Source organism: Miscanthus floridulus, chromosome 1 (genome assembly GCF_019320115.1).
Source record: "Miscanthus floridulus cultivar M001 chromosome 1, ASM1932011v1, whole genome shotgun sequence".
NCBI classification, from domain to species: domain Eukaryota; kingdom Viridiplantae; phylum Streptophyta; class Magnoliopsida; order Poales; family Poaceae; genus Miscanthus; species Miscanthus floridulus.
The window spans coordinates 149,774,418-149,792,787 of NC_089580.1; the positions used below are offsets into that span (position 1 = coordinate 149,774,418).

General features: G+C 44.7%; 1 protein-coding gene and 1 non-coding gene across 3 annotated transcripts; one reads left to right on the forward strand and one right to left on the reverse strand.

Moving 5' to 3' along the window:
- Window positions 1-7,498: 7,498 nt before the first annotated feature.
- TRNAY-GUA (transfer RNA tyrosine (anticodon GUA)) lies at window positions 7,499-7,581 on the reverse strand. Its single transcript has one exon. It is a non-coding gene; the product is annotated as a tRNA-Tyr (tRNA).
- Window positions 7,582-11,800: 4,219 nt separating this feature from the next.
- LOC136543770 (polypyrimidine tract-binding protein homolog 1-like) lies at window positions 11,801-17,866 on the forward strand. 2 transcript variants are annotated; one of them, XM_066536133.1, is made up of 10 exons: window positions 11,801-12,147; window positions 12,899-13,108; window positions 13,877-13,939; window positions 14,018-14,091; window positions 14,193-14,288; window positions 15,210-15,267; window positions 15,373-15,477; window positions 15,569-15,650; window positions 16,865-16,977; window positions 17,135-17,866. In XM_066536133.1, exons 1-10 carry the CDS (start codon window positions 11,959-11,961, stop codon window positions 17,654-17,656), a joined length of 1,512 nt encoding a protein of 503 aa, XP_066392230.1. In that variant the 5' UTR covers window positions 11,801-11,958; the 3' UTR covers window positions 17,657-17,866. The 2 variants fall into 2 exon arrangements, with proteins under 2 accessions (XP_066392230.1, XP_066392233.1); XM_066536136.1 differs by having other exon boundaries at window positions 16,865-16,930; window positions 17,135-17,277.
- Window positions 17,867-18,370: the final 504 nt, after the last annotated feature.

Sequence of the window (18,370 nt, forward strand, 5' to 3'; positions counted from 1 at the left end):
GGATGCCAAGAGCTTGGTAGCAGCTTGACTGTGTATGTTGTGTGTTGTGTTGTCAAGAGTCGGTCCCTTTGTTGGAGGAAGCACATCCCCTTTTATAAATGAAGGGGACGGCTTTACAAGTGACAGGTCTAGGGTGTGTACGCTACCTAGCCTTGTTGTTCATGTCTACCAAGCCTTGTTGTCCATTCCGGTGGGTGCGAAAGGATGATAAGCTCCTACAATAGTGTCGATGCCACTGTAGAATGTTAGGATGGCTATCGAGTACTGCCCCGCATAGGGTATGGACTCTAGTACATTGGTTTTGACTTATGAGCCTTGCCTAGCCTTGCTTCGCACGCCTTCTGGTTCCTATGAGTCTCTATCAGAGGGACGTGGGGTCAGGGTCTGGAGTAGCGCTGTGGGCAAGGTCTTCCGATTGGAGAGGGCGTCCAGAGGCTGAAGCGAGCTCTCTAATCTAGTGGACCCGAGGGGCCAGGAAGTGGACGCCGCTCCCCTGTGATCATAACGTGGTGACCGCACATTCGTCATTTGTGGAGGACGCGAGTCCTTTCCTGGACTGTAGTGGTTGTCGTATATCTACGTCGGGTTCCGTGTCCCAAAGCTGAAGGCGGCGCCTACAACTCTACAGGGCGAAGAGCATGCACCCGCAACACTTTTCAGACTCTGCTACGTCTGGGAGGGTCTCGAGCACCCATCCCATTGTTCCCTAGCAGTACTTTTCCTATCGAGGCATAGGGTATGGTCCTTGAAGCCACGGTTGACCTGAACGTCTTGTCCTACCCTGCACCTATCATCATGAGGGAACAAGGAGAGGTTGTCCAGCAAGACAAAACTAGTCCTTGGACATCAAGTGAGGCGAGGTTCATCCTCAGATGTCGGGCGAGGCAGAGTCCAGTCCTTATCCCTCGGGCGAGACCGAGCCCATCCCTTGGGGGTCGGGCGAGGCAGAGTCAATTCCTAAGCTCTTGGGCGAGGCGGAGCTGGCCCTTATCCCTCGGGCGAGACCGAGCCCATCCCTCAGGGGTCGGGCGAGGTAGAGTCAATCCCTAAGCTCTCGGGCGAGGCGGAGCTGGCCCATATCCCTCGGGCGAGACTGAGCCTGGCCCTCGAGGGTCGGGCGAGGCGGAGTCTATCCCTAAACCCTCGGGCGAGGTGGAGCTGGCCCAAAGGTGTCGGGCGAGGTAGAACCAAACTCCCATCACTCGGGCAAGAAACGCAGCGGCACCCTTGTCCGTCCAGAAGTTTTTGGCGTTCGATGGTTATTGGTTCCACCTCCTGGGGTACCCCGGTGTTAGGTCCTCGACACTTGGCATCCATGGCTTTCACTTCATTATTGAGATCAAGATGTCCATTGCTTGGCATGGGAGTTTTGATAGGCTTGGCATTCACCATGTCAAACTTCTTGAGCATATCATGGGTGTACTTCGTTTGACTAATAAAAGTTTCATCCTTCACTTGCTTGATTTGAAATCCGAGGAAGAACTTCAACTCACCCATCATGGACATCTCAAATCTCTTCATCGTGATCCTACTAAATTCCTCACAAAAAGTATGATTAGTACTACCAAATATTATGTCATCGACATATATTTGGCACACAAATATATCTTTACCAACTTTGTGAGTGAAAAGGGTAGGGTCAGCTTTGCCTATTTCAAAGCCTTGTTTAAGCCCGAATTCCTTAAGGCATTCATACCATGCTCTTGGTGCTTACTTAAGCCCATAGAGTGCCTTTTGGAGTTTGTAGACGTGGTTGGGGAACTTGGGATCTTCAAAACCTGGTGGTTGCTCAACATAGACAAGTTCTTGAATGGGGCCGTTGAGGAATGCACTCTTCATGTCCATTTGATATAGCTTGAAATTGTGATGAGCAGCATAGGCTAGAAGCATTCGGATTGCTTCAAGTCTTGCCACCGGTGCATATGTTTCCTCAAAGTCCAAGCCCTCTACTTGAGTGAAACCTTGAGCAACCAATCTTGCCTTGTTTCTTGTCACCATGCTATTTTTATCTTGCTTGTTGTGGAAGACCCACTTGGTGCCAATGATATTGGTGTTGGGTCTCTCCACCATGGTCCACACTTGATTTCTTTCGAAGTTGTTGAGCTCATCTTGCATGGCCATCACCCAATCCAGATCACCAAGTGCTTGCTCAACCTTAAGAGGTTCCAAAGAAGAAACAAATGATTAATATTGGCAAAAATTTGCTAAATGTGAATGAGTTGTTACCCCATTTCGAAGACTCCCAAGGATGTTGTCAACGAGATGATCCCATTGTATTGTTTGCCTTAGCCTTGGATGATCAATGGCCTCTTGTCCATCTTCTAGATCTTCATTATCTTCTTGCTCGAATATGGGTTGTAGGTTTTGTCCTTGAATCGGAGTTGGACTTGCTGCTGCTGTTAGAGGGAGTGCGACACTACCGCTCTTGTGTGCGGCACTGCCACTCTGCCGATTTGCAGCAGGGGTCTGCTCCCCCTCAGCATTAGGTACGTCAGCGGAACTTTATTCATCAACAGCTTGAGGAACCTCCACTTCAGTGACTTCATCTTCTTGTGGTCTTATATCACCAATAGCCAATTGCTTGATTGCTTCACATGGTGGATCCTCCTTTCCTATAACACTTGAATCAACTTGCTCCACTTGAGAGCTATTAGATTCATCAAATGTCACATCTACTGCTATTTCAACTCTCCCAGAGGTTTTGTTGAAAACACAATAGGCATGCTCATTTGATCCATAACCAAGAAGAAAACCTTCATCAACTTTAGGTGCAAACTTAGAGGTTTTGGGTTTCTTATTAAGTATAAAACACTTGCACACAAACACTCTAAAGTAGGACACCTTTGGTTTGTTACCGGTTAGAAGCTTATATAAAGTTTTCTTCAATTTCTTGTGTAGGTAGAGGCGGTTGATGGCATGGCAAGCGGTGTTGACGGCTTCGCACCAAAAGAGGTCCGGCGTCTTGTACTCATCTAGCATTGTCCTTGCCATGTCAAGTAGTATACGATTCTTCCTCTCTACTACACTATTTTGTTGAGGGGTGTATAGAGTTGAGAACTCATGCTTGATGCCTTCTTCATCAAGAAACTACTCAACTTGGGTGTTCTTGAATTCGGTCCTATTGTCGCTTCTCATTTTTTTGATGGGGAGACCGAACTCCTTTTGAGCTCTTCTAACAAAAGTCTTCACTTTGTCTCTAACTTAACACTTATCAAACAAGAAAATACCCAAGTGAAATAGGAATAATCATCAACAATAACAAGACCATATTTGTTACCCCTAATACTTAGGTAGGTGGCCAGTCTAAAGAGATCCATGTGTATGAGCTCCAATGGTTGCATCATGGTCATGATGCTCTTTGGTGGGTGAGGTACGCTAACTTGCTTTCTGGCTTGACAAGTGCTACATATCCTATCTTTCTCAAAGTGAACATTTGTTAGCCCAAGGATGTGTTCATCCTTTTGAAGTTTGGCCAAGTTCCTCATCCCAACATGGGCTAGTCGGCGATGCCAAAGCCACCCCATGCTAGATTTTGCCACTAAACAAGTCTCAAGACTAGCTTTACTTTTGTTGAAATCAACTAGGAAAAGCTTGTTCTTTAAATGACCCATAAAGACAATAGAGGAAGCCTCCCTTCTAAAGACTTCCACACCCTTATCCGTAAAGAGACAATTGAAGCCCATCTCACATAATTGAGAGACGGACAACAAATTGTAACCTAATGAATCAACATGTAAAACATTTGTAATTGAATGCTCAAGGGTTATAGCAACTTTGCCGAAACCAATTACATCCCCTTAGAGTTATCTCCAAAGAGAATATTTTCATTTGAGTCCATCTTCGAGGTATATGATGAGAACATATTCCTTTCTCTGGTCATATGATTTGTACATCCACTATCAAGCACCCAACTTGACCCACCGGAGGAGTATGCCTGCAAAACAGATTTAGTTGCTTGATTTAGGTCCCGAATTAGACTTGGGGCCTTGCATGTTAGTCACAAAAAATTTAGGAACCCAAATAGAAGTATTCCTATATATGTTGGCTTCCTTTCCAACATATTTGGCAACCACTTTTCCACTATTATTGTTCCTTAAAATAAAACATGAAGTCAAGCTTTGTCGAGGTGGTCGAAACTTTGGTTGGTAGGCATACTTGTTCATAGTGCCCCACACTGATTCCTTTGGCTTCTGCTGAACCTGTTTTTGCTGGGACACCTTCTTCTTGGGCTTAGTTTGACCAGGAGCAGAATTGGTAGTCTTCCTATTTTTGCGGGGAGCGGCACAACCGACCTTCACTCCGGCACTGCCGCTGTCTGTGCAGGCTAATCTATACCAACTCTTTCCTTCCTCTTAAATTTGACACACTCATAGCCATTTATGATCTTTCTTCCATTTGTCTTGGCTCCTATAGTGTGCCCAAGCCCATGCTTGATTGAGGGGTCTCTCCCTTGCTTGAATTGAGGCACTTTTGAATCATTTGCCTTCTTGTCACTTACTTGAGCCTTACCACTCAAGCAGCCCTTGCCAATGATCTCATTGAGTCTAGCAATTTCTTTTCTCATTGCCTCCATATTTGCAAGGTTAGTGGAATAAGCATTCAAATCAATATTATAACATTTTCCACAACCTTGACTAGTGGAGGTAGTAGAGGCATCCTTTGCCTTAGAGGGATGTGAGTTGCTATCCCAAAAAATGTTATATTGTAGCTCAAGTTCTTTGTGCTTTTCATCTAAGTCACAATACTTTTTCTTGAGAGCAATATTTTCTTTCTTTGTGATAGCATGTTCCCCTTGTTCTTTGGCCAAAGCCTTGCACAAGGATTCCACCTCACTTCTCTCTAATGCAAGAGCTTCCTTGCTAGCAATGTAGAGATCCTCTTGTTGGATAAGAGTTTCCTCTCTAGATTTTAGCTCGGCTTAGACACTCTCTAAGTCCTCCATTAGTTTAGTGATGAATAGTTTGGTCTTTCCATCTAAGTTTTTAGTTAATTTATCAATTTCTTCATCACTAGATTCATCATCACTAGAGCTATCACTAATATCACTACTAGAGATATCACTAGGAGGTGGAGGTGGAGGAGCTTTGGCCTTGGATTTAGATTTTACCTTCTCACCCTTTGCCATAAGACAAATGTGAGGGGAGTAGTAGTCATCATCGGACATGTTGGTGAAGAGTCTTAGTGAAGAAGATGGCTCATGGATACAATGGTCGCAACTTTCTCATCTTCTTCACTTGAGCTTTCAATAGATGAATCCCATTCATGCCCAATGTGAGCTTCTCCTATGTTTTTCTTGCTCTTTCTTCGGTCAGCCTTGTCCTCCTTCTCTTTCTTATACTTGTTCTCCTTGATCTCATGTGGGCACTTGGCAATGAAGTGATCGATGCTTCCATAATTGTAGCATGTCCTCTTCTTCTTGTTTGGAAACTTCCTCTTTACTACCTTGTACCCTTGCTTCTTCAACCCTTTGTGAAACCTCCTCATAAAGAGAGCAACATCATCCACTTTCTCATATTGGTCATCATCATGTTCACTCTCACTAGAGGATGAGGTGGTCTCTACTCTTTCTTGAACTTGCTTGATTGCTTTGGGCTTGCTAATTGAAGCTTGCTTGTTGGTCTTGGACTTGCTAGTAGAGCCCTGCTTGCTTGATTTGTTGGCCTTGAGAGCTACATCCTTGTTGATCTTGATGCCTTCTAGCTTTGCTTGTAATTCTCCAAGCTTCTTCCTCTCATTTGCTTCTTCTCTTTGCATGTCAAAGGTCAAGATTCTCCCAAGTACATCATTTGGTGTGAAGTACTCAAACTTTTTGTCTCTAATTAGAGTTACTACGGTCTCATTTCTTGGTGAATAAGCTTCCAACATAATCTTGACAACTTTGTGATCATCTAGCTCATCACAACCATAGCATCTAATCTTGCCACCATGGTCATCAATCTATCAAACATCTCTTGTGGCCCTTCTCCATCCAAGATAACAAATCGGTTGAGCTTGGACATCAACAAATCAATTCTTGCCTTTCTTCTTCATTTTGAGCTTTTTTGGCATCGGTTGCCTCTAGCTGCGGGAGCATGGAGTTGCTCGCTGTAGAGGCACTAAGCTCACAACTGTCGGTGTCATGTAGCCCAACGTCCTCCGGGTCGACGTTGATGGGCTTCACAACACTAGATCCTCCCCCGGGCTCCATACCTCACGTGGTGAAGCGCACACGAGGTAACCTGCTCTAATATCACTTGTAGGATCTCTGGTATGCCTAGAGGAGGGGTGAATAGGCCTATAAAAATTCACCTCAAATTGAAGTTAAATTCACCCACGGCATTGTCGCACCAAACAGCAGCACTGCCGCACCTGCAGGAGAGATTAGTTCACAGTTCAAAATCTACCCAATGAAATTTAGATCGGGTAAATTTCTTAGCTTCCTACAGGGTAGTAGATCATAGATCGACAGCTGAAAGTGGTGGGAACACCACACACAGGTAGATCGGCCTCAAACCCTAGAAATCACCTCAACAACAACAAGAACACAAGTGTAGTAACACAAGCACAAGATGACACAAGGATTTATCCCATAGTTCAGCTCGCCACCAAAGCTTGCCTAAGTCCACGTTGTTGAGGTATACCACTAAGGCTTAGGGCTTTGCAACCCTACCTCATTCTCAAGTCAAGAGAGTGAACTCTTGACATGAGGGGTGATTTTACTCGTTGCAAGAGGTGGTTACAAACCTCTCGAGGCTGCCACAAACTTGGCAAGCTCATCGGGCGATGCTCTAGCCGACTAGGAGCCAAGCTCCAAGAGTAACAAACACAATCGTCAGCCAAAACATGAACCAAATGCTCTTTAGACTTTGGGAATCAGTGGAGCTGCTCTCTAATCACTTTTGGCACCTTTTTCTCTCAAGGATTGATGGGGAAGTCAAAGGGAAAGCTTGAGAGCTTAAAGGGCACCAATGGAGGAGAGAGGAGATGAGCACCTGCTGATTTTTGTCGGTCTAAACCATTGGGGAAGAAGAGAGAGATGTTATGGAGGACAGGGAAAAGTATAAATACCCCCTGCCTCCCAATGGTTACTTAAGTGTGGCAGTGCCGCCCTAAGTGCGGCTGTGCCATGGTGCGGCATTGCCTCTCTCTAGGTGTGGCACTGCCGCACCCAGCAAGATAGCAAGGGTGAAGGAGTTGTTAAGTTGGCTATCTTGACTGAGGTGTGAGGATGTTTTGTGTAAAGATTGAGCATTTGGTTGCACACTTTTAACCAGTTGTAGTGTCCCCCTTTATAGTACAGCTTTTCCCATACTCAATTTCAAAAGACAAAAGAATTCAAAACTCCTTTGAGCGTGATGTCGTCCTTATTTATAATTGGGGGCTCCTCCTTTCCATGTAACATCCTCTATAATGAATTCACTGCTTGTCATCTTAATAAATCTCATTAGTTCTCTAATTAGGTGGTCATCAACACCAAAACTCACATTAGGGCTTGATTGCACTCATAGAGAGTTGTTAGTGGGAGAGGCAGGATTCGAACCTACGTAGAAAACCTTCAACAGATTTACAGTCTGTTGCTTTTGACCGCTCGGCCACTCTCCCCTTCCTTGGGATATGCCCTCCTCAAACAAAGGGTTCCTAAATAAGAAGGATGGCGACCTTTGTTCTTAAATTAAGAAGAGCAGATGGAACTATTAGATTTGCTAGCGTTCTGGGAGAATAAATAAGGTCATTTAGTAAGTTCATAACAATTACTGTAAAGCAAGGGGTAAAGCTTCTACGACAACTTCCCCCTCATTGCCATCGTCGGCCTTCCCCAGCTCCCCTCCTTCAGCACTTCTGGCTAAGCATCTTTTGGTGGAGGAAAGGTGGCGACTAGTCGCTTCTGGCAAAGCTACGAGTTCATGAGCAAGTGAATGAACGAGCTGCTGGGACACAAGGCACTCTTCTTCTTTTGGACTTGATAATCCGAGGCTAAGATAGAACGAATTCCTGCCCTATAAAGCTAGAAAAGGGGAGCCTATTTCCCTATGCCACCCACACACCCACCACCAACCGAACGTCAGAAGACAATAATCGACCCGAAGAACTTGGTAATTCTATATTGCTGAACAAGAATGTGAAATCTCTACTTGGATCGCTAACTCTTGTTTTTGACCCACTGGATATTCTCCAACAGAGTGTTGAAGCAGTTGGGCAATCATTAGAAGACTTTAATGATACCGCGGAGTGTCGAATGTTAAAAAGAAGAAAGTCCCAAGTGATTAGTATGGTCATAGTAATTCTCTTAACGAGTTTAGTGGAGTCTACACCAGCTAGTATACCATGTTAGTCTATTATCCCATAGTGTGTGATGTCTGTAACATATCATTGTTTGATATGTTATTAGCATCCTCTAGCTAAGGCCTATTTCATAATTCTTTTTTGGTGGTACGGGCGACTGAGGTCCATCAAAACAGTAGGTGCATTCGTCTAAAGAGTAGACCCTTGAATTCACTCAGCCTGCTTTTGGCAACATCATTAAACTTTACCTATCTGTGGGGCTTTGACTATGGTGGCTCCTCCGTTGACTCTAACCTCTGCCTACCTATAGTTTCACTCCAGTCGCTTCTTCCTTTTTACTTATTTGAAAGTAGGCGTCAAAAGGAAATTGAGTAAGTATCATATTTTTGGAAAATCATTTCAGGCGTTGGATATAAAGAATAGCTCCTAAGTAAGGTTACTAAGGTGGCTAACAATGGTTGGTAGGGTGAGACCCACCTAATAAGCTCATTGTTTCCTAGTCCGGGGCATATTCCTTTATCCTATATGGATTGGTTCCCCGGAGCCAGAGCTGATTCTATGAATTGACGTATATAAGCATAGTTATCAGGTACGCCGGCGGCTAGATTCAATCCCTGAGGATAGTGATTGATGGTATAGAGTTTTGATAGAAAGTCGTATAAAAATCATATAAAAAGAAAGAAGAGATAAATCAACCTTGTTTCCCGAGAGAGGACCCCTTCTCTCAGGACTGCAGTCTTATAGTCGATAGCTCTATGACGATATGACCTCTTTTTCCAACCCACCACTCTTGGTCTGGACGGTGGTCGGAGCACTCACACCGATAAAGCATGTCTTCCCCCAGAAGACAGTCATCCTCTCCCTATGAAACCTTTGATTCAAAGAACTGCGCTTAGCCCCCCCCCCTCCTCATGAAACGGCTCGGCTACAATGTATGGCAGAGGGTCCGTAGTACCCGAAGCACTGGAGTGATCTAGTAGCCGGGCACGAGGTTGGCCGCCTATCCTAGATCTTCCCATTTCCAAGAGATCCCTTGTTCGATCTGGTTTAGTAAAAACAGCTAGTAGGCACCTTGAAAGAGGATCAGCTAATTCACGGTGCTCTTAACTTTATGGTGCTGAGAGTATGAATTCTTTAGGTTGTAAGGATTCTTACCTAGAAAAGTCTATTCCCATTTCTGAAGACAATGCTGATGATGGTGGAAACAATGATGATAATGGTGAAGATTCTTTTATTTTCACTGGTAAGTGCTCCAGATGCTGTTGGTATCTATCTATATAAGAACTTTAAATTTGAGGCTTTTCACTGCAGATCAACAGTACCGGGTACTGGATGAACAGTACCAACCCGATAAGTCTTTTCCCGACAAAGGAACATTGTCAGCTCGATAAAAAAATTCATTTTTTCCCACGCAAAGCGTAGGGATACGGAACAGTACGCGCCCGTTATGGTGCAGTACACACCCGTTACGTCTTTTTTTCCCGCCCTCCTTCCCACGCGCAGCGTGTACGCGCCCGTTATGGCGCAGTACAAACCCGTTACGTCTTTTTTTTCCTTTTTTTCCCGCCCTCCTTCCCACGCGCAGCGTGGGGGCTCACGCTAGTACTTTGTATTTGTCTGGACATCATAATTTTAGAATCTAGAAGCTCTTTTTTGCATTAAACATCCAATAGCTTTCGAAAATTGTTAGTATTTTGTAAAACCTACTATCTGTCTATTATTATAAAATATTTTGAATCAACAAAGGATCTTATGCTTAAGCTAGACCAATCTATATGGCGAAGAAGGATGGTGGAAAAGGAACTCAAATTTTTTCGGTAATGCTGGATATAGGGCGTCCGTCCGCCTGGATGACGTCGATGGTGGCCCGCGATGCAGCCCAACAACCACACATCCACTCACCTGCGCTCACTTAGCCCCTACTCGCTCCTGCCCGTGCGTTTATTAAAAAAAATCACCAATCCTTCTTATCCCTTCCGCTCCCTCCCTCCACCATAGCGTCTTGCGGCTGCCACTCCATCTGCCTCGTCCCGAATACGGATGCCACTCCACCTCGCTGCCGCCACACGCCCCATCCAGCGCCGCTCGCTCGACCCCGTCGCGAGCGCTTCTCGCCCCCTCCTGTCGCGCGCGCTGGTGCTGGCTCCGCGCGTCATGCGCGTCACCCACCCGGTCGAGCCAGACCGGTGCTGGCGGCGTTGGTGGCGGTGGTGCTCGCGCGTGCTGGTGCTAGTTTGCCCGCACGGCCGAGCCAAGCCCGGCGTTGGTAATGGTGGTGCTCGCACGCCGCCATTCACTACCGGCTCCGACCCCGGTGGTTGAAATCGATCGGTCTCGACCTTTTCCGCTCCCTCCCTCCACCATAGCGTCTTGCGGCTGCCACTCCATCCGCCTCGTCCCGAATACGGATGCCACTCCGCCTCACTGCCGCCACACGCCCCATCCAGCGCCGCTCGCTCGACCCCGTCGCGAGCGCTTCTCGCCCCCTCCTGTCGCGCGCGCTGGTGCTGGCTCCGCGCGTCATGCGCGTCACCCACCCGGTCGAGCCAGACCGGTGCTGGCGGCGTTGGTGGAGGTGGTGCTCGCGCGTGCTGGTGCTAGTTTGCCCGCACGGCCGAGCCAAGCCCGGCGTTGGTGATGGTGGTGCTCGCATGCCGCCGTTCGCTGTCGGCTCCGACCCCGGTGGTTGAAATCGACCGGTCCCGACCTTTCCCTCTCCTATGTTGCATATGTATGTTTTAATTGTTTCAGACGTTTCAGATGTTTGTTGTAATTGTTCTATTTTGATTTTGCAAAAGTAGATCGGATGATGTTGCATATGTTGCAGGTGTTTTAAATACATGTTGCAAGCGTTTGTTCAAAATGTTTCATCCGCTTCTAGACGTATGTTGCAGTCATTTTTTATCTTGATGTTGTAAGCATATGTTTTAAGTGTTTTAAGGTGTTTTATACGTATGTTTGCAAGTGTTTTATCTGGATTTTGTATATGTTTGTAATAATTTTTAAATATTTCTTAAACGTTTTCACAAGTATTTCAGACGCTTTATTTCAAGTGTTTTATTTATATTGTAATTATTATATATATGAATGTTTTAAAAGTAAATCGAGCGTTGCATTAAGATGGGAAGCGACCGGCAACGCAGACGATGTTGGTGACTCGGGTCGTGCGCTCGCTCGCGATCCCAATAAGCTATGCGCTCTCCGTCCCTGTGCTGGCAGGCGCTACCATAGCAAGTCCGTTTTTCATAGGCAAAGTAAACTTAGGGCTTGTTTGACAGGACTCCTCTCCGGCTCTGGCTCCGGCTTCTCCAGAGGAGCCCTACCAAACGTTTTCTTGAAGGAGCCGTTTTTGAGTAAAAAACAGAGGAGCCGGAACCGTTTTGGAGGAGCCACAATCTCCGGCTCCTCCGGAGGAGCCCCTAGGGCCGTGCCAAACAAGCCCTTATTTTCATCGGCGAAGTTTACTTTTGGTGGAACTCTTTGTCTCCTAATCTAAAATCTCTCTGTCAACGAGATTTTTGCAAGCAAAAGCATTTGAAGGCCCTGAATATCACACCCAGAAGGCCACAACCGCTAGCTCCTCGGCTCCTCGGCTCCTCCGACGTACCCTTCCGCGGCTCCGCCCCAGCGCGCAACGCCGAAACCCTACCTTCGGCTTCTCCGCCTCCGCCCCCGCCCCTCCGCCAACCAGGCGAGATGTCGTCGGGAGGCGGTGGGGGGCAGCAGTTCCGCTACACGCAGACGCCGTCCAAGGTGCTGCACCTGCGGAACCTTCCGTGGGAGTGCGCGGAAGAGGAGCTCGTCGAGCTCTGCAAGCCCTTCGGCCGCATCGTCAACACCAAGAGCGGCGTCGGCGCCAACCGCAACCAGGCCTTCGTCGAGTTCGTAAGTCCTTCCCCCGTCCCTCACTCCCTCCTTCCTCTCGACCCTACCCCATCGATATCATCCGCGATCCGGCCGGGGATTCGGGGCGGGCGCGCCGCTGGATGTTCTGTGTGGTTTCGTACGTAGCACATGAAATTGATTTGGTCAGCAGTTGATCTAGCTATGTTTAACCTGTGTGGTATTGGAATTTTGTCAGCGCTCTGGATTTGGGTTAGATCTTGCAGGAGTCAGCGAAGATTCCTTCGTATTCACACTTGTTCCTTCGTATTCACACTTGATCAAACCTGTTTTGAGTGGACCGATCAATTCTTGGAAGCTGCACAATTATGTTGTGTTGAGTTGCATAGACTTGATCAAACCTGTTTGAGTGGATAGATCAATTCTTGAAGCTGCATAATTATGTTGTGTTGACTGGACCATTCCTCGCAAAAAAAAAAAGTTGTGTCGAGTGGACCAATCTATTCTGGCGGGTGATTTGGCTGTTCATACTGGAGATACATGTGGCACTCTTTATTTTTGTGTTTATGGTAGGATGCTCTGCCAGGATTGAGTGAATTTATATGGCTGGTAGAACCTTTCATTCATTTGTGTGTGTGTTTGGGTGGAGGGGGAGTATAGTAGTGGGGGCTGTAGATTTGGCGTAACTCGGAAGCTCCCTTGCTCGAAATCAAATCATTTATGCGAAATGCTACTGGTTTAGTGCCAAATGCTCATCGCAGGATTACTTATGCGAAATTAATTTCCTTTGCAGACTGACGTTAATCAGGCAATCTCGATGGTATCTTATTTTGCATCATCTTCAGAACCAGCACAAATCCGAGGCAAGACTGTTTACATTCAGTATTCAAATAGGCAAGAAATAATTAACAACAAGAGTCCTGGAGAGACGACTGGAAATGTCTTGCTTGTTACTATGGAGGGTGTTCAAGCTAGTGATGTCACCATTGATGTGATCCATATGGTGAGTTCTAAAATCCTTTCTTTTCCTGTCTTCTAAAGTACTTAGATGGTTGTGTTAGTATGGTAATGACAAACCTCAAATATGCCTGTTACTTTCTTGATTGCCATTGACTGAAGGAATCTAAGGGAGTCTACCTGACCTGATCCTTGTAAATCAAAGATTTTACATAGATGTTCATCTCGTAGTAACATTCTGCATGAATCAGCAGGCTCATGTTAACTGGAGAAAATGTCGTTATCAACACCTGCAATTGGAGAGATACCATGTTTGTTTTGCTGCCTCTATCTTCTAACTAGTACATTCAAAGTTCTTATGAACTCTCATGTCTCATCTTGAGGATGCAACTTTCTAAGTATACCCCATCAACGCGCTTATCTCCGGTGTAGGGCACCTCCTGTTTATCCAAGTTACTGATGAAAGGTTAAATTCCAAACCTTTAGACCATAAGTATCTCTATGGTGCTTATTTTTAGATCATTGTTTGGTGATATTATACATTTCTGCCTTTTTATTTTAACAGCACGTTGAATTTCATTCATTGCTTCTCGCTCGCTGACCCTTCCCCTTTTTTGTTTGGGTGAGGGATAAGCTTCAAGGGTTTATATCCTTTGTTTGGAAATGATGTTTATTTTTATTATAAAATATTATGTGCTATCACTGTGTGCTGTACTGCAGAATCTTTTACATGTGCCATGAGATTGGTATGCATTTCCTAAAACAATCTTCCCCTTACCTCCTATGTATGATCCTTTTTTTGTATTCCTTTCAGGTTTTCTCGGCTTTTGGGTATGTTCATAAGATAGCCACCTTTGAAAAGGCTGCAGGTTTTCAGGTCAGGGTAAAGTTACATGCTTCAGATATGTAGTAATTTTGAAATGAACATCAAGAGCCTCATCTTATTCTCTGGCAGGCATTGATCCAGTACACTGATGCAGCCACTGCTTCAGCTGCTAGAGACGCCTTAGATGGAAGGAGCATCCCAAGGTGACATGCTGTGGTCTTTCCTTGTGTTATCCATTTTTGTTGTTTGTTGTACTTTCTTATACTTGTTATAAACTGAATTTTTCTTTGGATCTTTATCGTAGTTACTTGCTTCCGGAGCATGTGACATCCTGCTGCCTGCGAATTTCCTTTTCTGCACATCAGGATTTGAACATCAAGTTTCAGTCAAACCGCAGCAGGTAATGCCCATAATTTGTTTTCATGGAGTTAGTTATTCATTATTATTTCTGATGGAAGATCCATCCTTTTGTCCCATGTCCTCTAAGTACCATAACATGACTCATAAGCAACACAAGAGGTTATGGACATCAAATTGCATGAGATTATAAGATGCCCATCTTAGCATGTTTAGAAACTGTAGAATAATATGTCATTGATTTTTCATGTTGAAGGCATATGACCTGCTTTGTGAGGTTCTAATAGCCTGCGTTAGAAATACAGCCGTTGTGTTTTTTTACTTTTGTACTAAAAGTAACGTGTGTTGATAAATCACTAAATCATAGAAGCACAGTGACAAGGTTCTTGGTTTCCTTTTTACTGTTAATAATGTACAGAATCTGATGAGTTAGTCATTGCCTCAGTTTGACTAATGATCAATACCCATGTACTCTTCAAACTGCAAAAGTGCAAAACAAATCAGAACTCTACAATGTTCACCGCGAAGTATGTTCCTACTTCCTTGTTCCTGCAATTTTCTCATCCAGTATCGAAAGAACTACTTGTCCGGTTGCTCCTTCAACTCCTGAAGTTCATGCCCATTCTTCTTTAAAAGAAATTGCTTTACTTAGATAGTATTAGGGTGAGATTCTCGTTGAAATCTTATTGGTTGTTCGTATGCCCATATTATCACTTGGGTTTTCATTTTTCTACGAACCCTGAGATAATTTGTCCGAAACATTGCTTGCCCCTTTGGATTTTTTTTAAAGACCTGAATGTTTGGACTCGTCGTGCTAGGACATAGCTACTTGTCATATGTTTCTCCTGTTCCAATCTTACCATTTTATTCGTGCAAATATGCAAAATAACTCGTTATATTGTTGGAGACATGCTTTTGTTTCTCTCCACCATTGTTTAAAATTGCTTTTATTGTTATCTTGCAGGGATTATAATAATCCGTATCTTCCAATTAATTATTCTGCCATGGATGGTACATTACAGGTATTTGCTTTTTCAGAAGACCATGGGCATTCTAGTATTTCAATTTTGTCTGTTTTGTTATTTTATATGAACATGCTGTTTTTTTCTTTTGATGTGCTGGCACAGCCTGCTGTTGGAGCTGACGGAAGGAAAGTGGAGGCTCAAGGCAATGTTCTTCTTGCATCAATTGAGAATATGCAATATGTTGTTACTGTAGACGTTCTTCATACTGTAAGTCAGATTGTGAAGACAATTTTAAAACATGCTTAAAATTTTGTTGTTCTCTCTTTTATCTGTGCTAACTATGATAATGAAACTACAGGTGTTCTCATCATTTGGTACAGTCCAGAAAATTGCTATTTTTGAGAAGAATGGGGGAACACAAGCTTTGATTCAGTACCCTGGTATGCGTCTAGAAATTGATCATTCCAGGCTTTAAATCACTAAGGGCCCGTTTGGATCCTTGGAATTGAATTCATTCTAATAATTACAATTTAGGCATATATTAATTAAGCTAATATAGTTATATATGGAATATATTTGTATATTTATTGTTAGGCATACAAGGGACATACTTATATGTTGCATATCTATTGTAGGAAAGTGAGTTGAAGAGTGCTATAAGTTGGAGAATAGAATTATAGCATAGTGATCTATAGAATCCATTTCCATCTCCCACCTTATGAATTTGAGATAGGCTTATTTGTGAGCTTGGGAATGTTATGGAATGCCAAATTCCAAGCCAAATAGCCTAATCCATTATGTAGATTTCAATTCCTCCAAAATGAAGGGATCCAAACGGCCCCTAAGGGTACGTTTGGTTCCCGAGCAAGCGTAGCCTGACCTGGCCAGCCTGGGCAAGCTTACCTTGCCAACACCGGCGAGCCAAATTCGCTCACCTGGGAAAGCAAGCAAAAAGCTTGCTAGCTCCAGGTTCCAAGGAAACCTCGCCCAGCAACCAAACGGCCATGTATCTTCGATTTCTGACTCAACCAGGCAACACAGTACTTGTCAAAGAAACCAAATGTACCCTAAGCTTTACCGGAAGATGTTTAAGTAGCCGTAGTTGGGGTGGTGTTTGCTGGCGGACTTTGTTTGTTTTGCTATCTTGCTTGTTGTGTTCGGAAGGGCCAATGCCGGCTGATCAATTGGTGATCAAACTGGTGATGGGAGATTAATGACTGAACTTGCGAACTTTGTAATTTTGTTGCTTTGGTAATGAAACTTGGTTTTACCATGTTGGAAAAAATCACTAGGCTTTGAACTAGCGGTTTGATCTCCTTGTCTGGAAAAATAGCAAATTGCCCCTTGATACGTTGAACATCTTACTTCCCTTTTGCAGTAATGGTTTACCATCTGCCAACTGTGAAGTACTTAGATCTCCACCCAAAAACTTTTGTCTTATCAGATGATGTTTTGCCAAAACCCAATGTGAAAGAAGAGGCTTTCACATCTTAGGATGCCATTGGCATCTCCCGAGACCCTGGAGTCCTTGATTAATCTGCTTATAGTAGCATTGACTTTCTGACTAAACATGCAGCTGATTATTCCATTTTTCATGTGCTTCTGTATAGAAATTATTCATCTGAATCTGATTAAGTCTTTCCCTACACTTTAGATGTAAATACAGCTGCTGTAGCGAAGGAAGCATTGGAAGGGCATTGCATCTACGATGGTGGCTACTGTAAGCTTCACCTGTCATACTCTCGTCATACTGATCTGAATGTGAAGGTATAATAGGTGCATTTTGTTTAGTGTTATTTGGTCATAAAAAAACCTTCTAGAAGATGATACATATAACCCCTTCACAGAACCCTCGGTTATAATACAGGACGCCCCTTTTTTATTGATATGCCCGACATGAAGTTATGTTCCCTTCATCTTTCAGGCACATGGTGACAAGAGCAGAGATTATACAATTCCAGCTGGCATAATCCAAGGGGTACTGCAACCACCTGGTGTACAAGCTACATCCTCTGGGTGGCAAGGTAACCTTCAAGCAGCTGGGGCATATGCCCCACCCGGTGCCCCTGCTCAAAGCCACAATGCCAATGGACAAGTGCCGAACTGGAATCCCGGCAACTCAGTGTATCCCCCAGCCCCAGGAACATATCCAGGCCAGATGTACTCATCTCCGTCGCAGTATGCAACGTCAGGGGGCTTCCCTAATACCCCATCCACCACTCCGCCGCAGTATGCAACATCAGGGGGCTTCCCTAATACTCCATCCACTGCTCCGCCACAGTATGCAGCATCAGGGGGCTTCCCTAACACCCCAACCGGTGCCCCTCCTGGTGCTCTGCCACAACAGTTGCACGCTTCGCAGCAGATGCCGCCTCAGCATGAAAATCAGTCACGAGGCACACCTGGAACTAGCCAACCACCACCACCAGCATCATACTACCGTTAAGTTGAATCTTCTTTTGCTATTGTAATACTGCAATACCGTGGCAGGGGACTTGACCAGTTTTTTCTACTGAGCTATTCATCATGTAATACTGCAATACCGCCATCCATAACTGTGTTTAGATGGCAGTGATAGCATATAGATATGAGTGAGGAATACATGAATATGGTTGGGGTTTTCATTCATCATCAAAAATCGGTCAATGTTGGTTCATGGCAATTACTGGCAATATCATGATGAATGGTGGATTGGTGGTAGTGTTCTGAACAGAGCCCACCTCAGTGTACCTCTTGGGTAACATGGTTTCTCCACTTGTACACCTAACGTCCAATTCTTCAGTTTTTTTTAACGACTATGGAGAACCGCTCTCCATCTTCCTTTTTTCTTGCTGGAATGCCCTGAGCTGCCGCTGCGTGCTGTTCTTGGCCCATTTTATGTGTGAGGAGGGCTCCACGGTAGCTAATAATGCGCGCTGAATGCTGGGCTGGCATACATACAAGTATGGTGAAAAAGTACTGCTCTCCACCGCCAAGCAATAGCGAACAACTCTTGTTTTGGGCGAGCAATGGCGATTTATCAGACAAAAACACAATGCAAGTTGAAGCAAATTTGTTTTGGTTTCAATCTCCCTCATTTTCCGAATACACCAGCCTGCCATGGACTGCCTAATAACAACGCACGAACACTGAACACATAATAATCTTGTTACACTAACAA